Raw genomic sequence first — 25,755 nt, 5'->3', positions numbered from 1 at the left:
CAGGAGAGAGCTGTAGAGCATGCCAGCAAAATGCTGGGGAATGTGCCAAATCCAGCAGAGACTGAGTGCTTTGGGTTCCAGCTCGCGTGCCTTTCCTCTGCCCTCTGCCCTGAGTGGCGCCAGTAGGACTTCCCAACTAGCACTCCGAACATCTGGAGTCTGAGACTGCCAGAGAGACAGGGGGGTAGTGGTGGAAGGCTGGAGGGGGGGATGAAAAAGAAAAAAGCATGGGCTCTTAACAACATACAGCCTGGGAGAACACATGAAAAAAGAAGAATAAGAATAGGAACTCGCAAGCTTATTTAACAGCTGCGGTCAAACGAAAAAATCCACATTGATCCGGGGTTAGAACTGTAAAGAGAGTTTGTGTGTTCGTACCCGGACACTTTACCATTAGCTATACACATTATATACGGGGCGCCGTAAGGCAAAAATAGAATTAGGGTCCGTAGAGGTCATAAAGGGTTCTTTTTACACGATAAACTGATCAGAAAGTGGCGCACTGTTAGAACCTCCGGCTGTGTTTTCTGTTAACCGCTAGCAACAAGTGTTCCATTTTTCAACAGCGCTCCTACAGGGAAAAATAAGTAATGCGCCACTTCCCAATCGAAACAGTGGGTTGCCCTTACTTTTTAGAAGCTGATTAGTGATGAGCGAGTAGAAAAAAATTAACACTTTTTACCACTTTTTTTTATCAGCTTTCACCACTGATTACAGCTGATCACTGGAGGTCCAAGCAAGAGAACGCTCAGTGATCGGCTTTAGTGATGAGCGAGTATACTCGTTACACAAGATTTTCCAAGCACGCTCGGGTGTCCTCCCGGTATTTGGATGTGCTCGCAGATTTAGTTTCTGTCGCCACATGCATTCAGGCTGTCTAGCAGCCACAAATCATGCAGCTACGGCGACCGAAACTAAATCTCTGAGCACATCCAAATACCCGGAGGACACCCGAGCGTGCTTGGAAAATCTTGAGTAACGAGTATACTCGCAAATCACTAAAGCTGATCACTAAGCGTTCTCTTGCTTGGACCTCCAGTGATCAGCTGCAATCAGTGGTGAAAGCTGATAAAAAGTGGTAAAAAGTGGTAATTTTTCTACACCACCCCCGCAGGGGTAATAAAGTATTACATGAGGCTCGCTCAGATTAATGAGTCGGTATTACTTGTTAAAATGAGTGACTTTCCAATTTCCTTCACCGTGTATGAATGCTGCAAAATGCTGGCCAGGAGGAAAAAAATTACTCCCTGGTCATAATTCAGTGCTCTGCAGGTCCTCTTCAGTGATCTACTGGTGATCTCTGGGTGTAGATCTTGGGCGAAGCTTCACAACGTGATGGTGATGTCTGAGATCTACTTGGCACTAGGTGAAGATCCCTGAAGATGACCCGATGACGTGGAAGAGCACTCGAAGATCCTGAAGAAGACCGGTAGAGCAACGGCTGCGGTGGTGGAACAGGTGAGCAGTGAGGTGGGCATTTGTTTTTCACAACCACGTTTATTATGTTCTGGGGTCTGCAGCATAATTTGAAATATTCGATTTTCATCAAATACATTTTTCAATTTGAATTGAATTTCATGCCCAAATTCGAGAGAACTGCCAAAGTTTGGCAGAGTCACTCATCATTAGTAACGAGGTGATCAGAGAGTGTTTTCCTGCTCAGACCGCCAGTGATCAGCTGTAATCCGTGGGGAATGCTGGTAGTAAGTGTTCAATTTTCCAGCAGCGCCACAACATGGAATATTAAAGGGTATCTGTCACTTTATTTTTCCCGATATGAGATGCCGCCACCGCCATCAGGGGCTTATCTACAGCATTCTGCAATGCTGTAGATAAGCCCCCTATGTAAGCTTAAAGAGAAGAAAAACAAGTTAGATTATACTCACCCGGGGGTCCGATCCGGTCAGATGGGTGTCACGGTCCGGCGCCTCCCATCTTATAGCGATGACGTCCTCCTTCTTACTTCTCCCTCGGCTCCTGCGCAGGCGTACTTTATTGGCCCTGTTGAGGGCAGAATAAAGTACTGCAGTGCGCAGGCGCCGGCAAAGGTCAGAGAGGTCTGGCGCCTGCGCACTGCAGTACTTTACTCTGCCCTCAGCAGGGCCGATAATGTACGCCTGCGCAGGAGCCGAGGGAGAAGCAAGGAGGATGACGTCATCGCTCGAAGATCGGAGGCGCCGGACCGGACGCCAGGGTGAGTATAATCTAACTCTTTTTTCTTATCTTTCAGGTTACCTCGGGGGCTTATCTACAGCATTACAGAATGCTGTAGTTAAGCACCTGATGGCGGTGGCCGCAGCTATAGGGCAAAAATGAGGTGACAGATTCCCTATAAATATTACAGTGCAGTGTAGAGTCGAATGTCTGTATTGTGTGATGCTCTGTGTAAATTCTCTCCAGAGAAGGTGGAGTTGAGAAGCTATTGGACTGCACAGGGCCCATATATCGTTCTTGCAATATAGTGTGATCCAATTCTCTTGGATGAGAGAATTGGAGCACAATATGAGGAGATGGAGAACAAACTTTCTCCATCTTCTCCATTGTGTCAGAAATCGGACCACACTCAGATGTCATCAGAGTGCAGTCCGATGTTTTCCACTGACTTGCATGGCTGAGTGCTATCAGTATATAAGATCAAACTCAGACAGGCAGCTATTTTTTCCTTGGACAATACCTGTAAACCAATAAACCTAGGAACAAAAGCTCTTTAATCCTTAGTAAAGATTTGAGCAGTAAAGGAAATAAAGAAAATGCCGCCAGATTGTGCTGGATAGCCTACGGGAAAATGAGAAGGAAAAAAGGGTGGAAATTGACTGTTAAGTTGAGACTTAGGGCTGAGTCTAAGGGACATGTAACGGGCAAATATAATGTTTTTTTATGGAACAGTCTGGGTGGTTGTAAGACCATACTGCTCAACACTATGAACCGGCAGAGGATCACTGACCACGGCTTCATCAGAGGTGTATAGGTTGTGGGAGAGGTCCACAACTCAGGTGAGCCTGGGTAGTTAACAAGAGACTGGTGAAGATGACCAGTGCAAAACAACAGGGATAGCGTAGAGAAGCCGGAAACTGGAATCCATCTTTTTGTACCTACCATATGTCTATAATTTTCTTCCCATTCCAATTCCCAATATTCTTTTTGCCGCCATACTGTGACAGGTCCACCTCAAGCTTTGAAAACCGACCAAAAAAATTTTGCTTTCCCAGCAGCTGCTCCATAACTTAAAAACAAAATAAATTGAAACCGTTTCCTGTTTTGTCCTCTTGGCAGCAGAATTTGCTGAAAATTGTTTTATCAAAATTTTGGAAGGAGACCTTTATTTTTTGACATGTGGTCCATAATAAAAATCATTAAAATCAAGTATTCGAGCAGAGCCGTGGTCCAGCTGGTTACATAGTTAATGGAGCCTACAAGCGGTCGCCTGTGAAATGTGAGAGCGCGATTTAAGCCCCTTTGTCTGGGTCATTGCCTGACGGGAGGATATTATTCCCATAGGCTCAACAATTCTAAAGAACAGAACACTCCGAGACTGTATACCGTAGAATTATCTTGTCTCTTGTAAGTGCACAACGTCGGTACAGGGAGACATCCATTGAAGAAAATGTTCTCCAAGGTGACACAGGAGACAATAAGGATTGTAGAATGACCACCCCACCCCAGCACACGGACAATGACCAGTTTATTAATTCTCAGGAACGCAAGACTCCAGAATCCAGAGGGAAGGTTCAAATGAAGTTTACAAGCCTCCTTTTGTAATAATACTGTAAGCACAAACATCAATCACTTTCTTCTTATTCTTCCATGTTATTTTCCGAGAGGAAAACTGGCCGAACACTTGGCTTCCTCTCTAACACGGTTTGATGATGATTTCATGTAATTGGTTCAGTGTTAAGTAACCTGAAGGAATGCGATTCAGTAATTAGACTCGGCGCTGTTTCCTTTAGATACCCGCTTTTTGGCTACGTGTCTTTAGATAAACCTGCAATTAGCTGCTACTTGTGGGAACATAATTTGAAGAGAGCGACTGTATCCAAGAAGCGGAGCAGAAGGCCACAATTCACGGGTGTTTTACTGGATGTAATAAATTAAAGAATTCACAATGAGAGGGGGAAAAGGTGCTTCACGTGACCTTTTGGGCATTATTTGACATCGAGGGGGATTGTTTCATGAAGACAACCCCACGTCGAGGTGCCCTATAAGAGTATAGTAGGGTCATAGTAATTACATAGTGGTACGGATGAAAAAAAAAGACACATGCCCATGAAGTTCAAAGAAGGGATGGGATAGGATAAAAAATACTAGGCAAAAGACAATGCTTTATCATCATACCGCCGAACAAAAAGTGCAATAACACGCAACAAAAAAGACTTATTTGTCCCTGAACCAGTCTGCCCTGAAAGCGAAAATTTTCCCACCTGTTCTCGAGCGTCAGCCCACTGGATCAACCTTCAGAACAAGAACTTTACACATCAACATAAGTATTTATATTAATAACTTTTTAGAAAAGGGTCTAAGCCCCTTTTTGAAACCATTGACGCTTCTCACTGAGGTTGGCTGTTGTGCAGAATTATAGTTCTCATGAGAAAGAGGCCAGGTCTTCTAATGGAGATTTTTTTTCATCTATTTGGAGGGAGTGCCCCCTTGTCTTTTGAGGGGGTTTTTACATGTAACAGCTTTTGACCATACTTTTTGTAATGGTCATTTATGTACTTGTGCAAGTTAATCATGTCCTCCCTCAAGAATAAATAAATTGAGTTCAATCAATCGTTCTCCTAATTAAGACACTCCTTGCCTCTTATCAGTGTTGAGGCTCCTTTTTGTACCTTTTCTAGCTCTGGGTTTTCCTTTCTATGAACTTATGTTGAGAAATGAAATGCATATTACAAATGAGATCGGACTAAAACTATGCAAGGTGGTAAATTACATCCCTGTCCTGCAAGTCCATGCTTCATTTAGGACAAGACAATACCCTGCTGGTCTTAGGAGCCACTGATTGACATTGCATGCTTTTATTTAGTCTGTTATCTACAACTGCACCCAGATCCTTCTCTACAAGTGACTCTTCTGATTTATCTCCCCTTAGCATATATAATTCCAGCATATTATTAGTGCCCAGATGCATAACTTTACATTTATCCGAACTGAACCTCATTTACCAAATGGATGCTCAAACACTCCGTTTGTCCAAGTCAGCCTGTAACTTATGAACATGTTTCATAAACTGAACTAAACTATTTAGTTTGGTTCTGCAAAAATAGAAACAACGCCATTAATCCCGTCTTAATGGGGTCATAGTCCTAAAATCCCAAATATTTTTCCAAAATGGTAACTTATGTGTTCATAAAATTCAGTAGGTACCCATAAACCAATTGAGCCTCTGTTCTCACTTTCTTGTCAAAGTCTCTGTTTAATAGTACCGCAATGAGTTTCAATATTGGTCAATTATGCATTAAGACAAAGCAAATTCTTGCTTGGGTGGTTCCATATAATATAAGGCAGCTCTTTTCTTGTATAAAAGAGGTAATTTAATTACAATTGTAATTGCCTAACATAGTAACATAGTTTTGAAGGCTGAAGGAAGACATTATGTCCATCTAGTTCAGCCTATTTTTAGTGCAGCTGTTCTGCTGCAAAAAACCCACAGAGTAGAAGCCAATTTTCTCCATAGGGAAAAAAATTCCTTCCCCTAAGCTGTGTCAACCATCTACCTATGATATTCTGTTATTCGTAACCTTCTATACTGTTACTCACAAGAAAAGCATCCATTCCTTTCTTAAATTCATTCAGTGAGTTGGCCATCACCACTTCCACAGGAAGAGAATTCCAGAGCCTCACTGCTCTTACCTTGAAGAACCCTCTTCTATGCTGGTGCAGAAATTGTCTTTCCTCCAAACGAAGAGAATGCCCCCTTGTTCTTGTCACAGTCCTTGGTACAAACAGTTCATTGGAGAGATCTCTGTACTAGAGTACTTCAAAGTACCAATCTCTCTGAGGGGCATTGTGTGACCCCCACTACGGTTCCCACTATTATTACCCAAGCACTGCTTAGTTTTAATATTGTATTTATACATGCCTGTTGTAGGTTTCTAATATATATATATATATATATATATATATTTACTATCTATATAGTATAAATTCTCATTATTTGAACACTTCATTACAAGTTGATTATATGTAATTTATCTCTTATGTTTCAGTATTATTTATGCATTTTTAAGACTTTATCAGAAAAATAATTGCTGCCTTTCCGTAATGATTGGAAATATATACACCATTATTGGAAGATCCTGGGAGGATACCGAGCTCTTCTTCTCTTACCTTCCTCTTTTTTGACCTTCCTTCTGACTGTAAAGTCCTAGTACATTGGTCTACACACTCAGAAAAACTCAAGTCACTATGATCAGCACTGTAGTCAAGGTCAGCGAGTTTCGCCAGAGAGAGGATATAGTTACATGCTATTCTCAAAATGGCCAATTTAGAAAGCTTCTGTCCGTATGAATAACACGGCACCTAGAAAAGGAATAAGAAGGACACATAAACATAGTGTAATAAGTAGTAGTTATATTAATAGCAGTAAAAAAAATCACAATACAAACCATTTCAGTGTAAATTCACGTATAATGGCTTAGCAGGTTAACAAACATTGTGGCTAGGAAAGTTTATTGACTTTGATTAAGTCTTGTTCTGTGGTCTCTCATCATGAAAATTACCATTCTATAAACAGGACCCATCACCCCAAGAGAAAAAGACTTTGCGCTTTTTTGTCCTGTATCCATTCCAATGACAAGTGTGATCTGGGAGTCTTGCTCACATTTACACCTCCCACTGGATGGAGCCAAATTGTGATGAGATACTACCCTATATATAATCCATATTTCCCATTGGGTTTGTCTCTAGTGTTTTTTCTTCTAGGGATTCAAAATGGTGTATGTTTTACCCGAGCAGACCTACACACAATTTGCATAGCTAAACTCCCTTCATAGTTAGCCTATGACCTTGAATACAGATTAAACTGTCAATCATTATGCGGTAGCAGTAAAGCAGACCCAAAATCTTAGAAAAATACCCAATACAAATCAGGTGGGCCAACTCTGGGCAAGAAGCACCAAAGGATGTAAAAATATCTAAAGGGGCAAGAAAGTAAGAATAGAAGACTCCTAATAACCTTACGAGTACTAATTACAATATCATACAACCGAAAAAATCCTATTTATGTCACCCATACAGACTCAAATCCTTATTATGAACGATCTAGGCCAGTGTTTCTCAACTCCAATCTTCAAAGCCCCCCGAACAGGTCATGATTTAAGGATACCATATGGAGAGGACTTACGGCAGTTTCTGATTTTTTGCTAATAATGCCATCTCCTGTGCAACACTAAGAAAATCCTGAAATCATGACCTGTTGGGGGAAATTGAGGAATGAAATTAGGAAACACTGATCTAGGCCACCAATTTAGGTTGCCAAAGACTTAGTCCACTAATAACAGATAACCAATGACCTAAGTTACAATCATAGATCATGAATGATCAGCATCATGAAATTGGTTCTCCAATTATTTGGTCTATATGTTCTAGTCCTTAATGATATAGTTCCTAGGTTTTCAACCTGTGGTATATATATACCAAGGATTGTATGCCATGGCTCTAGCGGGGTACATAGTCTGTGATCATAGCCTTAGAGGTACTTTAATTAGTTTAAGAAAGAGGTAATCAACCACCTTAGGAACTTTGAGAACCACTGCCTAGTCCACCAATTCAGATTGTTAAAAGGTCATCAGTTCTGGTCACCGGTCACCTACACAAACCATTCAGGTTGTTAAAGTTCAAGACTCTCGCTAAGTTTCTAATTATCTAAGCTACCGATGATCTAGGCTTTTGTCATCGATCTAGACCAATATAATTTGTTAGTGATCTAGGACACCAATTCAAATTGTCAAAGATCTAGGTAAGGCTACTTTCACACATCAGGTTTTCGGCGTCAGGCGCGATCCGGCGTCGTGCCGGAACGCCGGATCCGGCAAATGTTTCGTAAAACCGGATGTGACGGATCCGGTTTTCTGCCGGATCCGTCTTTTTCTTGACAGACAAAACCGGATCCGTCTCATCTGGTTCATCCGTTTTTCTATCCGTTTTTCGACGGATTACGCCGGATCCGGTTTTTAAAATTGACCCTTGTGGCCTTCCAAACGGGATTGGCTACTGGAAAACTATATATAGCATGTTCCTACAGCCCTTCTTTGACAGGTTGTAGAGGAGAAAGTGCAGGTTGGAGAGAAGAGCAAGTTACTGGCGAAGATGGATGTTGTCATTGGAAATATTTTGAAGAATTTGGCGGATTTTATAGCGGAGGCGAATCGTTTGAGGGTGATTGTTCTGGAGAAGGAGAGAGCGAGACAGCAGCGCATCAGGCATCGTAGACGACGTTTGTGGATCCACCCCATCACAGCCAAGAGAATGACGCGTGGGGTCTATTCTACACTCTGCATGGACCTTCGACGAAACCCGGATAAATTTTTTGGATATGTTAGGATGAAAATGGAGAATTTTGATTACTTGGTGGAGTGCATTGCACACCTCATAAGAAAAGCGGACACCTATTGCCGCTTCTCTGTTTCACCCGCAGAGCGTCTGATGGTGACTTTAAGGTAAGCCACATTTATTGGATATGATCGCATCAGAGCACACTTTCACTGCAATCTTGTTGGTGGTAGTTTGTATCTCCAAGTGTTATAGGTCAGTTTTGGTATGTAATGCTGTGATTTAAAACTAATTTATTGTTTTTTAATTCCCCACAGATTTCTTGCAACTGGAGAATCCCTTTCGTCACTGCATTTCCAGTACAGACTCGGGATTTCCACCATATCTGGAATTGTGAAGTACACATGCCGTGCACTGTGGGACTCCTTAGCTGAAGCGTTTTTACCAGAGCCCACAACAGAGAGGTGGATTGAAATTGCTGACAAGTTTCAACAGATATGTCAGTTTCCAAACTGCTTGGGCGCTGTGGACGGGAAACATATCCGCATTGTAAAGCCAGCTGGATCGGGATCGGAATATTTCAATTACAAGAAATATTTTTCAATTGTCCTCATGGCCATCGCTGACGCGGAATACAAATTTATTGCGGTTGATATTGGGGCCTATGGCCGCTCCAATGACTCTCAACTTTTCAAACTGTCTGCCATGGGGCGTAAACTGTATGGAAACACCTTCCAGTTCCCACCACCTAGACCGCTGCCGCAAACATCTGGTCCACCTATGCCATTTGTCTGTGTAGGGGATGAAGCCTTCCAGCTGTCAGAACACCTTTTGAAACCGTACTCTAGCAGAGGATTGACAAGACCAAAACGCATTTTTAATTACCGCCTCACAAGAGCAAGAAGAATGGTTGAATGTACCTTTGGTATTCTGACAGCCAAATGGCGGGTCCTATTGACTGCGATCAACCTCAAGACAGAAACTGTGGACGAGGTGATCAAAGCGTGCGTGGTACTCCACAATTTTGTTATCTGCAAGGAACCCATTTCCATTGAGGACACCTCTGAAGAAACCACCTTGCAAGATTACCATGACATTACCACTAGAAGTTCTGTGACGGTTTCAGTAATGAGGGCCAATTTTGCAATATACTTTATGTCACCTCAAGGCAGAGTACACTGGCAGAATGACAGAGTGTGAAAGATTTGTGCCCTAACCAAACTTGTGTACCTTCTGGACCAACAGTATATACCTTTGCCAACCAAAGTTGGCTATCTTGTCATGGTCTTACTATTTTTAGCTTTAGGCCACAGGTGTGTACCTGGTTGTGTTTTATGCAAAGTATTTCACCTTTTAACAAAAGTTGTGTACATTGTTAGGAAATCACCAACAATAAACACAACTTTTTAGGTGAAATACTTTGCTTCAAACACAACCAGGAACACAACTGTGGCAAAAAGCTAAAATTTACCCACAGTTATATACCTAGTTTTGAATACCATTTCACCTTTTAAATACCCTGTATTTAACCTTTTTCGCCGCAGAAAGAAATGACAGACAACCAGTGTAAAATAATTTAACTTTTATTGAAAAATGTTTTTTTTAGTAAACTTTTTTAAAATTTTAATAAACTTGTTTAATAAAGCTTTGAAACCATAAAACTGGTCATTTTTATTTAAATACACACATTATAAATCTGTGTAGTGTGTGGTGGAAATACTGCTGGAGGGGCTGCGGGACACTTCGACACCGGGAGTGTGGAGAGAGGACTGGGATCGTGGTGGGGAAGGAACAGTTAGAGGTGAAGGTGTGGAAAAAACTACAGAATGGGTGGACATGTGGGAAGCAGAAGAGGTGGTGGGTGGTGGAGTGGAGGGTTGGGCAGGGACTGTAGGAGCAGATGATGTAGATGGCAAGTTGTATGGGGAAGGAGTTTGGTACGGGGCAGGTTGCTGGAAGTGGGGAGATGTCTGGTACGGGGCAGGTTGCTGGAAGTGGGGAGATGTCTGGTACTGGGGAGGTTGCTGGTACTGGGGAGTTTGCAGGTACTGGGGAGGTTGCTGGTACTGGGGAGGTTGCTGGTACTGGGGAGGTTGCTGGTACTGGGGAGGTTGCTGGTACTGGGGAGGTTGCTGGTGCTGGGGAGGTTGCTGGTGCTGGGGAGGTTGCTGGTGCTGGGGAGGTTGCTGGTGCTGGGGAGGTGGATGGTATGTAATAGGAGGGGGAGGATGGAAAGTGGCTGGAGGGGGTGTAGATGTAATAGGAGGGGGAGGATGGAAAGTAGCTGGAGGGGGTGTAGATGTAATAGGAGGGGGAGGATGGAAAGTGGCTGGAGAGGGTGCAGGTGGAGGAACTACTGTGGTGGGAGGAGGAGGTTGGGAGGTAACTTGCTGGAGAGCAGCGTGGCATGAATGCATTACATACATCTGCTGGGCAGGAGAGAGCGTTTCCATGCGCTCCACAACAGACCTGAAAAAGGTGTGGTTTGGCGAAGATCTTGCTTCTGAATGCATGGTTTGCAGAAGTGTCTTCACCTCCAGAATGCTGGAGTTGATCTGCTGATAGCCTGCGGAGATTTGCTCTGACAAGACTTTTAGACAGTTCTGGAAAGATGCATTCAGATGCAAGAACTCTGGCGCATAAGTCTTTTCCTGACCCCTCTGCCGCTCCCGCCCCATACCCGCAGGTGTACTAGAGGTGGCAGGGGCAGAAGGGTGGGGTAAAGGGAAAGCGATCTCCTCACCAGCAGCTTCATGTAATGTAGGCGGCCACGATGCTCCTGTGCTGGTGGATGGGACAGATGGGTCGAAAGTGTGGGAAGGCTGGGAAGGTGCAGATGTACCGGGGCGGTCGAAGTGTCCCTCGGTGCCGGTCTCCTCAGGGATCGCCTCAGAAGGGTCCAATCGTGCAGGCTCCCGAGTGCTGCTCACCGTGCTGTGGAATAAAGAGAAAAAAAAACAATTAAAATACTGACATGGTATGGCCCTGGCTGAAAAAAAAAATTTACATCTAACATTTTTTTTCACATGTGGTGTGTAATATTTACCTTCTAGTGACCATTGTTTCCCGGAGGAACGACAGGGCTTCTGCGTACTTGTACTTGCTCCTGCGTCCTCCAGATCCACTCGGGGCCCGCATCTCTTTATTGAACTCCTTCTTGAAACGATCCCTCACAGACCGCCACCGATTCACAATTCTGTTCCCTGAAACGAGAAAGGACAAAGTGGTTAGTATACAACATCAGTGTTTCCCAAACTCCAGTCCTCATGGTCCCCAGGGGTCATGTTTTCAGGATTTCCATAGTAAATAGAAATCTTGAACACATGATCCGTGGGGACCAAGAGGACTGGAGTTCGGGAAACACTGGTTTACATCAAGCAACCGGTACTGTATATACTTACGCTCTTTAATCTGGGCCCGAACATCGAGGTCCTCCCAGCGGCCCTCAAGGAGCGAACAGATTTCCTCCCAGAGTCGTCGGGTAACGATAAGGTCAGCGTGGCGGCGGTCAGCCATATTCCAGAGCGGCTCCCTTTCTCTGACGAGATCGATGAGGTGGTCCACATCGAGTCCTCCATCCTCACCGTCAGAGTCGGGAGCACGCTGTGAAGGCTGTTAAAGAAAAAGACAAAAATAACATAATTAGCCTCCACAAAAGAAATGAAATAAAAAGTGCAAAAAAACAAAGCAAAAATATTTATACTTACACGCTGGTGACCGCCGCGTTGCTGTCGCCGACGACCCTGGGAGGTACTGCGAGGACCTCTTGGCCGAGCACCAGATTGGGAAGACTAGAGAAGAAAACAAAAAATGTTATGTCTTTGGATGTAGGCATTTGTTTGCTGTGTGTGGTCTGCAGAACATTGTTTTCTATGTGTTGTGTGTAGTGTGATGTTGTGTTTCTGCGTTTGATGCAAAAAAACTTACCAATTGTGAGCCCACTCCAAGTGTCTGTCCACCCCTTCCTTCTTCTTCTGGGAGCTCCTCTTCATCTTGTGAATCCTGTTTTGAAATAAAAGGCAATGAATAGACATATATTACAGAGATGATGGATTTTGGAAATAAAAACTTACCGTCAAACGCTGACGATGCGAGGGAGGGCTCCCAGAAGATGATGTGCTGTCTTCCTGGTGGCCACACTCCATGCCTGTGGGTGGTGTTCCACCTGCTGCCATTGCTGCTGCTGCTGCTGCTGCATCTATTGGGCGGCTGTTGAATAAAGAGAAACAAAGGGCCAATGAATATCTTAATATTCAATAGCCCTAGTTTGGAGGAATGGGGGATTTGATAATTACCGTCTCTCATCTGCTGCTGGCCTCCCCTCCTCAGCATGTTCCATTTGCTGCTCCATTTGGGGTGGTGGTGGTGCTGATGGTGCTGCAGTGGTCTCCTGCCTTCTCCTGCTGCGCTTGGTTGCTTTCTTGGGTGGCATGTTGGGTGTGGCTGTGGGTCCCACTGTCTTGCTTTTATATATGTCTTGTGGGCAGAGCTACTGAGCATGCTAAGACCCAAAAAACCGGATCCGGCCACCGGATCCGGCTTTCGCCGGATCCGGCGCATTGCGGCGCTCATAGGCTTTCATTGTGTGAAAAAGCCGGACGCGCCGGATCCGGCGTGTCCGGCTTTTACGCCGGAGACAAAAAACGTTACAGTAGCCGTTTTTTCCAGACGCCGGATCGCGACACATTGCCGGATCCGGCGAAAACCGGATGAAACGCATGGCCATCCGGCGCGATCCGGCGCAAATGCAAGTCAATGGGGGGGAAACCGGATCCGGCATTGCATTTCGCCGGATCCGGTTTCTGTCAAAAGCGCCGGATCGCGCCTGACGGCGAAAACCTGATGTGTGAAAGAGGCCTAATCAATTCTAGTCATCAGTCGTCTAAGGAAACTATTTAAGTCATCAAAGTTCAAGGCAATCTTTCAAGGTTTACAATGCAGTTTGTCAGTGTTCTAGGGCACCAATTCAGATGGTCAAAGGGTCTAAGTCATAAATTTTGTTCGCCAATGACCAAGGCCCCCAAGTCAGGTTGCCAAAGACCTGTTATTTGTTTCAATGATATTCTTTATTTTTTATGTGAGACATCATGACAATTCCCAAATCATAATTCAATCTTCATGTAGACCTCTTTACATACACTTCATTCACTTCTCAAGTTCAGTTGCCACCTGATATATGTTGACAACCTTAAATTGACAGGTCAAGACAAGGCACTAACAAACACAACTCTATATATCTACCGGCTGACTCCATCTGCTCTAATTATCAAGACACATTTCCACCAGCTGAAAAACCCTTCCCATTCATTAACTTGTATCCAGCCACTGGAATTTCTAACACTTGGATTCAGCTGGAAGGAGGAAAGACTCCTTCTCAACACATGGGCTAATCTAGTTTCCTACTCATGGCAACCTGATGAAATGACATGCACTATGGAAAAGAAAAACATGGAGATAAAAGCGGACATTTGTAAGATGTACTGAATGTAGAGCAATCATATTTGTAGCTCATCTGTGGTGTTGGGTGTGTTATTGTAATTAAGACCACCACTGTCTAGAAAAAAGAGACAGAACAGCAGGCAGGCATATTTGACTTGATTTATTGATCACTACTTGAAAGAAGAGACGTCTCTGCTTATTTATTAGATAATCCGCTTTCAGATGTACAATGTTTCACTAGTTGAGGGAATATTTCACCAGGAACAGACTTGGGAATTGTTTTACTAAATGTGACAGTAAAGGCAATGGAGGTCAAGTTCTTTGTTTTTATGCAGACAACCATAACATTCCTTTAATCCGACAGATATTAGTCTGATATTTAGAAATGCATGGTAATCTGAAACATTGTTAAAAACTAGATAAGTTTCTCAGCCACTTGTCCCAAAGTTATAGGAACTCTGGAGAGTAGAAGTCACAGTTCAATTTGTCCACCTCCCATCAGCCTGCAGGGTCTCCAAGAGGCAAAGGAGAGACCCAAGTATCAAGTTGTTCTTCTATTCTACAAAGGACGGGAAGGTGAAGGGTTTTTATGGCAGAATCCTCAGGTCTCCATGGCTTGGGTGGGCAGCAGGTAGTTGGCATGATCCAGAAACCATGGCCTTCACGTTAGCTGGCATTACACTGCATGTAGAATCATAGAATCGTAGAGTTGTTAGGGACCTCCTGGGCCATCTTGTCCAACCCCCTGCTCAAAGCAGGATTCGCTTGATCATTTTTAATGTCTGTCTTTGGGGATACTTCTTATTGAGACCTCCCTGATACAAGGAAACTTAGAAGCAATGCAAATTAGCTCTCCTTCAAGACCAATCCATTATCCCAGTCTCCAAAAATTATCACTTACCCACTGCATAGGGAATAATTCATCCATCAGTGTGGGTCCCACTGGTAGAACCCCTTCACCCCGACTGCCAATATGGGAGACCTATGCCCTCTGTTGTCCCCTGGCCAGGAGTGGTTGAATCGAGCGCCTATTCTGCCCTACGCCTTGATTTATTGTCTATGGATGTGGACTAGCTTCACTACCACTGAGGTTGTGATTGTAGTCGCTGAACACATGTGAAGCTAGCTGCTCTAGTCAACACCTCTTGGTCATGATTTTACAGCCAGTGGAAAGCCAAGGAAAAATGGGGGCAATTTTGTCCTACAATTATCACATTAAATTCCCTATAATGGGGCTCTGATCTTTGGGAACCCCACTAATCCTGAGAACAGGGCCTGACTGGAGAGAAGATTAAGCATGAATATCTCTGCTTCATTCGTCTAGAGGAATGTCGAAAATTGATGATCACAACACTCAACTATTTCTAACAGTCCCATAGACAATGAATAGACCAGACGTACACATGCTCAACCCTGCTCCATTCAGATATGATCCGAAGAACTCCATTTTTAGGTCCAGTGGGAGTCTCAAGAGTCAGACCCCTTACAATGATTATTCTCTAGCCTAGTGATAGGGGAAAACTTATTTATTAGGTACAACCCTGTCTTTAAGGGTGTCTGACACCACAGGCGTGTACCTGAGCCTCACTACGAAAAATTATAATTGCAAAATCTATATATATAAAACTGAAGGTATGTATGTGTGTATCAGCAACCAATCACGAAGCATCTTTCATTTCACCAGAACTGTTCAAAAGAAGCTGAGATGTGATTGGTTGCTATGAGCAACAGTTTTCCTTGCAACCAATCACTAAGCATCTCTCATTTCACCAGAGCTGGTTAAAAGAAGCTGAGCTGTGATTGGTTGCTATGAGCAAGTTTTCCCACTTGTCAACACCTCAGCAGACACTGACTGGGTGGGAGAAATCTGGCATCCCTGGGAACATAAGTTCCCAGCCATTGTCTGCCCCACAGAAAGGAGCACAGAGCACTTTGGTTTTGACCCCAGGCCTCTCTTAAAGGGATCCCCGGTATGGAAGTTAAAACCGTTCCACTCAGCTCTGTGGTTCTGACCCCAGGGTCTCTTCAAGGGATCATTGGTATGGAAGTTAGGGCAAATCCACTCTGCACTTTGGTACTGACCCCAGGCCTTTCTTAAAGGGATCTCCGGTATGTAAGTCAGGGCAAACCACTCAGCGCTCTGGTTCTGATCCCAGGCTCTCTTAAAGGGATCCCCGGTATGTAAGTCAGGACAAATCCACTCTGCGCTTTGGTACTGACCCCAGGCCTTTCTTAAAGGGATCTCCAGTATGGAAGTCAGGGCAAATCCATCCAGCGCTTTGGTTTTGACCCCTGACCTCTCTTAAAGGGATCTCCGGTATGTAAGTCAGGGCAATTGCCTTCAAATGCTCTAGTACTGACCCCAGGCTCTCTTAAAGGGATCTCCTGTATGCAAGTCAGGGCAAACCACTCAGCGCTCTGGTTCTGATCCCAGGCTCTATAAAGGGATCCCCGGTATGGAAGTCAGGGCAAATCCACTCTGCGCTTTGGTACTGACCCCAGGCCTCTCTTAAAGGGATCTCCGGTATGGAAGTCAGGGCAAATCCACTCAGCGCTCTGATTCTCACCCCAGGCCTCTCTTAAAGGGATCCCTGGTATGGAAGTTAGGACCGTTCCACTCACCGCTCTGGTTCTGACATGGAAAAAGGTTGTCCAGCTCCACGATGTAGCGAAAACAATTTTCTTTTATTCACTTCAATCGATACAGGGTAGAGGTTAAAATACTAGCATAGAAGATATAGATGCTTGCATTCTCAATGCGTTTCAGCTAGTTTGCTATAAAAAAAACTTGCATCTTCTTATGCGGTAAAGGATTCTTTGTGCCACCATGGGCATCAACGCCAAGGCCGAATGCTATCTTCCCACCACCTCTCGTTATACCCTTGCTCCTCCACATATTAGATCATTGGTGAGATTCAATCTAACGTGTAAGGAGGGGGCTTCACATGTACCCTGGTTACAGACTGCTCTTTTTCGTCACTATATAAAAGTGGATACAGTGGCAGCTTTGTCTGGTATGATAAAGGTTTAATTATCCATCTTCCATGTTGTAATAAACCATAAATCTAACGACAGGATGGAAATGTGCGCTTCATGTCTAAGCCAACACCAACACTTCTTCGCATTGTTCTTTCCTCGCGTTAAATAAGACTTGACTTCCATTTTACACTTTAATGACCTTGTATTTGGCAAACTTAAAGGAACGGTTGTTACACTCCAGCTTTTACATTTAAAGCAATTACCTGATATATTACCGCTTCATAGATCAGCCCTTTCACCAACAAATTGGGTAGAGAGAGAGTGAATAGGAGCAGGAAAATTAAATTCCAAACGCCACAGACAGTTGTGTAACATTACAGAAGTTCCTTTAGGCGACGGAGCAAATTACAGCTCCATTAACACCGCTATCAGCTCCTAATCAGATTCACGGCTCAGGGAAACTAAAGAAGGAGGAATATCCCTAGATATACTGTAATGTGATGTCAATAGCTGTATAGGATAATGTATATCACCCGCTATTAACAAAACCCAAATAGGTACTCCACCATCCAAAAAAATAAGACAGATTAGGACTGTGCCAACATCATAGACATCCCGTTTATATAATGGTGCCCTACACCTGCAATGTCTGAATATTCCATCAGTAGGGGTCCTAGTACTTGGGTGTACTCTATTCTCTACATCCAGGCTGGAAGGAGGTGACAGTGATGACTGAAGCAGACACTGAAAATTTGTAAGGCATGCTCCATCCAAGCCTGTGAGCAAAATGAGAACAGGGAAAGGTTCTCATACACTTTAGATAACTATGGGTTCACAGCTATGTCTCTCGATCACCTCATGAACGTGTCCACTTAGACGAGAGCGCACGTTTCTCATAGGGAAGAGAGAAGTAAGACGCGGCCAGATATTTAACAATCCTGATTAGAAATGAGTGAACCTGAACTGTAAAGTTCAGTGTTTGTACCGAACACCTAGTGTCTGATACTGAACTCCGAAGATGGCCTTCTCCTGGAAGTCTGTTTTACAGTTCAGGAGTTCAAGGAGGAGAGAAAGAGAGAGATAGAGACATTTTCGAGCTCCAAAGTTTGGGTGTCCATTGATTTCTATCGGGTTCGGGTTCAGGTTCGAGTTAGGGCACGGTTCTGGTGCCCAAACCTAACTTTGGATTAAAGTTTGCTTGGACCAGATGAACCCAAACTTCCTTACTCTGCTCAACACTAATCTGGATCTTTTTTTCCCCCAACATCACCTGGATATACTCTCTCCTCTTGTTCGCCATCATAATTGCCATTAGTCAACCAGCAAAATTACCCCACTAGTCCTTGTACATGGACCATATGTAACATACAGTTGTGGCCAAAAGTATTGACACCCCTGCAATTCTGTCAGATAATACTCAGTTTCTTCCTGAAAATGATTGCAATCACAAATTCTTTGGTATTATTATCTTCATTTAATTTGTCTTAAATGAAAAAACACAAAAGAGAATGAAGCAAAAAGCAAAACATTGATCATTTCACACAAAACTCCAAAAATGGGCCAGACAAAAGTATTGACACCCTCAGCCTAATACTTGGTTGCACAACCTTTAGCCAAAATAACTGTGACCAACCGCTTCAGGTAACCATCAATGAGTTTCTTACAATGCTCTGCTGGAATTTTAGACCATTCTTCTTTGGCAAACTGCTCCACAGGTGTTCTATGGGATTCAGGTCTGGACTCATTGCTGGCCACCTTAGAAATCTCCAGTGCTTTCTCTCAAACCATTTTCTAGTGCTTTTTGAAGTGTGTTTTGGGTCATTGTCCTGCAGGAAGACCCATGACCTCTGAGGGAGACACAGCTTTCTCACACTGGGCCCTACATTATGCTGCTAAATTTGTTGGTAGTCTTCAGACTTCATAATGCCATGCACACGGTCAAGCAGTCCAGTGCCAGAGGCAGCAAAGCAGGGAAACCTCTGCCATGTTTTACTGTAGGGACCGTGTTCTTTTCTTTGAATGCCTCTTTTTTTCTCCTGTAAAATCTATGTTGATGCCTTTGCCCAAAAAGCTCTACTTTTGTCTCATCTGACCAGAGAACATTCTTCCAAAACGTTTTAGGCTTTTTCAGGTAAGTTTTGGCAAACTCCAGCCTGGCTTTTTTATGTCTCGGGGTAAGAAGTGGGGCCTTCCTGGGTCTCCTACCATACAGTCCCTTTTCATTCAGACGCCGACGGATAGTACGGGTTGACACTGTTGTACCCTCGGACTGCAGGGCAGATTGAACTTGTTTGGATGTTAATCGAGGTTCTTTATCCAACATCCGCAAAATCTTGCGTTGAAATCTCTTGTCAATTTTTCTTTTCCATCCACATCTAGGGAGGTTAGCCACAGTGCCATGCGCTTTAAACTTCTTGATGACACTGCGCACGGTAGACACAGGAACATTCAGGTCTTTGGAGATGGACTTGTAGCCTTGAGATTGCTCATGCTTCCTCACAATTTGGTTTCTCAAGTCCTCAGACAGTTCTTTGGTCTTCTTTCTTTTCTCCATGCTCAATGTGGTACACACAAGGACACAGAACAGAGGTTGAGTCAACTTTAATCCATGTCAACTGGCTCCAAGTGTGATTTTGTTATTGCCAACACCTGTTAGGTGCCTCAGGTAAGTTACAGGTGCTGTTACTTACACAAATTAGAGAAGCATCACATGATTTTTCGAACAGTGCCAATACTTTTGTCCACCCTCTTTTTTATGTTTGGTGTGGAATTATATCCAATTTGGCTTTAGGACAATTCTTTTTGTGTTTTTTCATTTAAGACAAATTAAATGAAGATAATAATGCCAAAGAATTTGAGTTTGCCATCATTTTCAGGAAGAAACTGAGTATTATCTGACAGAATTGCAGGGGTGTCAATACTTTTGGCCACAACTGTACATAGCAAAAATACCTATCACCTAGTCTGTAGCACCAGATCTAGCCTGACCAAAACCTTTAGAGCATCATGGTCAGAAGGTGGAGGTTAGTGATGAAGACTAGGACGTTTAGCAACGTCTAAAGGTGATCATATGGAACCAACCCAACTCTCCCCCAACAGATTATGTTGGGGGGGAGGGTGAAGTACTGAGCAGATGAAATTTCAATGGCCAATCTCTTTATATTCAGGGGTCATAAGCCATTACCAGAAGTGTCTTGCAGCAGATTTCTCCTCTCACCCCATTGAAAATATATAAATGCTCGAATGGACTGAGCGCTATTCTGTATGGCTGGGTTGGGAGAGTAGATATTGACCAAAGATTAGTTTGGCAGACACCTATCTCATGTGTAGAGCTAACTTTAGATAAAGGTGTACAGGCGATTATTTTACGAGTAATCTTGATTGCATGCAGTACTTTTAATCTGAATTTTGACCCTTTAGACGGGCCAATTCAGGACCTTAGATCACAGCGGACTGGGAATGTACAAGCCGATCAGTGGTCTTTTACTGGACTGTTTAGACTGGCCGATGAATATTCTACTTTAATATGACCATTCTGTGCTCATAGACGATCATGTTCTCGGCAGCACATCACCTATTTATGAAGTACAATGTGCTGCCAAGAACAATGATTTTTAAGGTGGCTAAGAGATCATTGCACCTGACGAACATTTCGATCGTTGTTCGGCTGTTTAGACAGGAGAGAGCATTCCTATGAACGCTTGTTCCCCGATTATTGCCTTGTCAAAATAGGTTATCATTTTGGATGATGTTAAGGTGCATTGAAATTGAAGGATTATTGTGACGAAGCATTCACAATAATCCTGCAGTGTAAACAGGCTGATAATCAACTGACGAGGGAGAAAAATGCTCGTTCGTCAGGTGCAACTATTATTATCATTGTTGTTCTTGGCAGCGCATCATTCTAGGTAAACAGAACGCGCGCTGCCAAGAAATATGCCATTGCTCCGTGAATAAACTTCTATAGATCGTTCAGTTACCGTCGTGTAGAGCAGTCTGCCTGTGTAAACAGGTTTTTTAAAAGACCGCCAATCTGCAAATATTTTCTGAGTGGTGGTCGTTTAGTGTCGCCAGTGTCAACCTGCGCTTACTCCTCATGTCTGTTTTTGGAATACCTCTGCTAATTCAAGAAGGAATTTTTCCTTTTTTGCAGTAGTCCCGACTGTTGCAGAAAATAACATTGATTTTGTAGAATTTTTCCTTTTCCCAAAAAAAAAAGAAAGAAAAATAAAACTACATCTGTTTTTCAAGCAGACGGTGAAAACTGCTTTGGGTTTGGGGGGATATCTCGTATAGAGCTGAGTCGACTTTGTTCCATAATAAGCTGCTGAACTCCCATATCTTCTAATTCATTCAGTTTATTTTTATTCGGGGATTTGAAGTATTTTAAAGTCCCACCAGGGAGGTAGACCGCTCTCGATGAGTCTATTGGAACGTTCTGTATAGCTGAACTGTCTCTGTTTCAGCGGCACAAGACGCCAAAAACGTCTTCCAGAAGGTTCACATAAATGTCCACTTCTGGCTTCATTACGTCATTGGCTTCTCCAAAGTATTTCTTCTTTCTTATAAATAGGAGCATGTTTTTTTTTTATTATACCCCCCTCTTCCTCCCTGTCGGAGAGACTGCACCGTTCCCCTCGGGAGCTACATTCATACTTGTTAAATCCAATAACTTATTCACTTTTTCACAAGTTGTGGATTTTTTCTAAGCCCTGTTTTACTGGGGTGCCGAGGTCTGCTGGATGTTTCGAAGGTTTAATACACAGAGATGTGGTACTAGCAGGTACGCAGGATGCAGTGACGAGACGCGAGACGGTCTTGTGTTTTTGGTAACAACTTTTATAGGTTTATAAGTAACTATCCGCAGGGATAGTCTAACCAACCGACCAAAATAACAGGAATTGTCCTCGCAGGGACTCAATACAAGCAAACACGGAAATATAAGAACACGACTACGTCCGGCAAAGCCGATCACTATAGGGCCACGGTATGGCCGAGTACGGGTCCTTAACTATATAGTGTCACTTAACCGGCTCGATGTCCTTCGGCGTCCCGGATGTTGGTTCTTCGGCGTAGCAGCCGCTGGGCCCAGCCGCTAAAGATCTGTTGCAGACTTCGAGCGTTCCGACGCTCCGGTGAAGCAGGGGCACGACAGGCCCCGAAGGAGTCCTTGGACAGATGGGCCGCAGCCCCCGGATCGGGGCAAACAGCGGCGAACTAGCCGCAGCCACGGGTAGAAGCGGGGCGGCTACGGGCAGCGGGAGACAGGCCGCAGGCTGACGTGAGGCGGCAACGGCAGCTGGGACCCGCGGGCAGGCCGCAGCCGCGGGCTGGGGTGCGGCGGAAGCGGCCGCTGGTGTCCGCGGGCAGGCCGCAGCCGTGGGCAGGAGCGAGGCGGCAATGGCCGCGAGTGACCGCGGGCAGGCAGCAGCCGCGGGCTGGAGTAAGGCGGCAGCAGCTGCTGGTCGACGCGGGGCAGCAGTTCTCGGACGGTCGTCTCGGCGCCATCCCACTGATGTCCAGGGGGAGTGTCTCTCCTGCCTCTGGCCTCCTTCCTGGCTCCGGTGAGTAGCTCTGGCTTTCAGTTGCTCCCACATTCTCCTGCTCCTTCTGTCCCGTTCTGCTGACTCACTGTGACTCTCATTCCCCGCCCCTTTTATACCGGCTCCTCCCCCAGCCCATCTGTCAGTCTTACCAGTCCGTCCCTGAACTCTGTCCCCCGGAAACAGTTTCCCCCGGGACCTAGGCAACGGTCCCCTTGGTTCCGACCGGACACTCGGCGGGGACCCTCTCTCCCACCCTGTATGCTCGCCAGTCCTCGGGCGAGGGCTTTAGTAGACTCGGGTTAGTCTTTTGAGATGACAGTTCTTGTCGCCATACGAACTAGTCCTGTTCGTAGCGTTCAGGGGGTTTGCCAGCTGTTGACCGCTTGGAGCGTCTAAGTTCGGTTGTGGTGGAGTTTTCTGGGGTGGTGGATGGTGGTACGTAGGTTGATTCTGGTGGGGTGGCTGGGTCCACTGCGATATCACTACTTGGATGGCCCGCGGATGCGGCTGGGGAGTCCTCCTCATCATCCAGGTCCCAGACCGTTGAGGGGGGTCGGGGACCTGAGGGGTCGGCTCTGATCGCAGGGGATCAGTGGACACACAGGGCCGTAGCATGTTACGGTGTACAACACGAGTGACAGGTGCGCCGTTTTCTTCGGATTGTATTTCATACACAGGCCCATCGGGGCTTATTCGGCGCAACACTCGGTACGGGTTTTCCTCCCACCATGGCTCTAACTTGTTTTGGGGGCGCTGATCTAGCACGAGTACCTTATCCCCAGTTTGAAAGTCAATAGGTGGCGGTAGCGCTCCCCCTGGTGTTCTAGGTCCTGGAGCTTTGTATGGACGATTCGATGGAGGGTTTGTAGTCGGTGCCGGTGGCTCCGGACCCAAGAGGATACTCCAGTCCAGGGTTGAGGTTCCTCCGGGTTTATCTCCACTTCTGTGATCCCTTTGCCTTCTCGTCCAAACAGCAGCGAATAGTGGGTATAGCCGGTCACCCGGTGCACTCGGTTGTTTTAAACCCACACCAATTCAGGGACATACTCAGGCCAGCGGCCCTTTCGGTCGCTTTCCAGGGTACGCATTTGAATTAGTGTCCGATTAAATCGTTCGCAGGCTCCGTTCCCCTGCGGGTGATATGGTGTAGTCCGAGACTTATCGATACCGTAGAGATGATGCAATTCATCCTTGACTCTTCCTAGGAAGCACGCCCCCTGATCCGAATGTATTCGTTGCGGGCAGCCGTACTCTTGGATGAAGTTTTTATAAATCGCATAGGCGGCCGACTCTGCAGTTTGGTCTCCGGTGGGGGTGACCACGGCGAATTTGGTGAAATGATCCACCATAACGAGACAATGTTCATACCCCTGGTATGCGGGACCTATGGTCAGATAGTCCACCGTGAGGAGCTCAAGGGGAGCTGATGTTACGATTGTTTGCACCGGGGCTCGTTGTGCGGGTGGCTTAGCAAGCTCGCATGGGCGGCAGGTTCGGCAAACTTCCTCCACAGCGGCGTGTAAGCGCGGGTGGTAAACTATCTGTTGTAACCATTGCAAAGTCTTTTGAGCACCGAAGTGATCCCCTTTTTCGTGGGCTTCATGCGCCAGTTTGCCTAGGTGGGCTCCGGGCACGACCACCTGCCACGCTGTAGCAGAAGTCGTCCGGGACGCGGCCTTCCGATGTAACAGCCCCTTTTTGATGACTAGTTTTTCCCATTGGCGCAACATCAGCAACATATCCTGGGTCAAAGTCTGTCTCTGTGAACCAGTGGGCAATTTGTCGGTGGCCACCCATCGGCGCAGGAGTCCAATTTTTCCATCTTCCTGCTGCTGTTGGATCCACCTGTCGCGTGGCTGTTCCAGCATCCCCAGGGGGGGTCATGGATGGGGCGCTCCCTGCACGGCAGCTGTAAGCGCGGCGCTGGTGAGGACGAACGGCGTCTCTTCTCCTTCCAATTCGTCGTCTCGATTTTTCCCTGGGGTGGTGTGTCGGATCCTGGAGAGGGCGTCAGCGTGCAAGTTTTCAGCCCCTCTCTTATAGATGATCTTATAGTTGAACTTAGCCATCCGAGCCACCCACCGCTGCACCAGAGCCCCCAGTCTGGCATTCTCCAAATGGGCTAGCGGTTGTTATCAGTCCGCACCACAACTTTGGAGCCTGCCAGATACTCTGCGAATCGCTCCGTCAGTGCCCACACTACGGCGAGGAGCTCGAGCTTAAAGGAGCTGTAATTGTCAGGGTTGCGTTCGGAGTCATGCAGCGACCGGCTACCATAGGCGATCACTTTTTCTCGGCCGTCCTGAACCTGTGACAACACAGCCCCTAATCCCTGGAGACTCACGTCAGTATGCAGTATGAACGGTTGCGAGAAATCTGCATACGCCAACACCGGGGCTTCCGAGAGTGCAGCCTTAATATCTTGGAACGCGTCCTCTTGCGGTTGCTGCCTCTGGATCTTCCGCCCATTCACCCCGGCGGGAGCCCCCTTTAGCAGGTCCTGCAGGGCTCGGGCTCGGCGTGCAAAATTCTTCAAGAACCAACTGTAGTAGCCGGCCAACCCCAGGAAGGCCCACACGTCCTTCACCGTCTCGGTGGTAGGCCACCCCTGGATGGCAGGCCACCCCTGGATGGCGGCAACCTTTTCCAGGGATGGTCTAACACCCTCTGCCGAGACAACGTGCCCCTGATATTCGATCTGGGTGCGGAACAGGTGGCATTTCTGGGGCTTTACCTTCAACCCGTACTTTTGCAGCCGGCCGAGCACCTGCCCCAACCGCCGCAGGTGGTCCTTGAACGTGGCGGAATAGATGATATCATCCAGGTATATCAGCATGGCTTCAAAGTTGAGATCTCCTAGACACTGCTCCATCAACCGTTGGAAGGTTCCTGGGGCGTTGGCCAGCCCGAACGGCATACGATTGAACTCAAACAGCCCCATGGGAAGAATAAATGCCGTCTTGGCTCTGTCTTCTTACAACATCGGCACCTGCCAGTACCCACTGGCCAGGTCTAGGGTTGAGAAGTATGTTGCATTTCCTAAGGCGGACAGAGGCTCTTCTATGCGGGGCAGTGGATACGAATCCTTGATGGTGCAGGCGTTCAACTTCCGATAGTCCACACAAAAACGCAGGGTGCCGTCTTTTTTGGGTACCAACACAATGGGGGCTGCTCAGAGGCTCTGGCTTTCTCGTATGACCCCCTTCCGTAGCATTTGGGCTAGTAGGGTTTTCACCTCTTGGTATAGCTGTGGAGGGATTTGCCGATATCGTTCCCGGATGGGGGCCACTCCTGCCGTGAGGAT

General features: G+C 45.7%; 1 protein-coding gene across 1 annotated transcript in view; it reads right to left on the bottom strand.

The window, feature by feature from the left end:
* ATOH8 (atonal bHLH transcription factor 8) overlaps positions 1 to 25,755 on the bottom strand; it is a 69,655-nt gene that overhangs the window by 23,718 nt on the left and 20,182 nt on the right. Inside the window, exon 2 of the mRNA XM_073562063.1 lies at positions 6,325 to 6,516. Within this exon, the coding sequence (XP_073418164.1) occupies positions 6,325 to 6,516 (192 nt within the window). The remainder of the gene's footprint in view (positions 1 to 6,324; positions 6,517 to 25,755) is intronic.

Source organism: Dendrobates tinctorius, unplaced genomic scaffold (genome assembly GCF_039654945.1).
Source record: "Dendrobates tinctorius isolate UK_male_01 unplaced genomic scaffold, ASM3965494v1 ptg000334l, whole genome shotgun sequence".
NCBI classification, from domain to species: domain Eukaryota; kingdom Metazoa; phylum Chordata; class Amphibia; order Anura; family Dendrobatidae; genus Dendrobates; species Dendrobates tinctorius.
The sequence above is the reverse complement of the archived record's forward strand: the minus strand, read 5'-3'. Positions and strand labels throughout refer to the sequence as shown.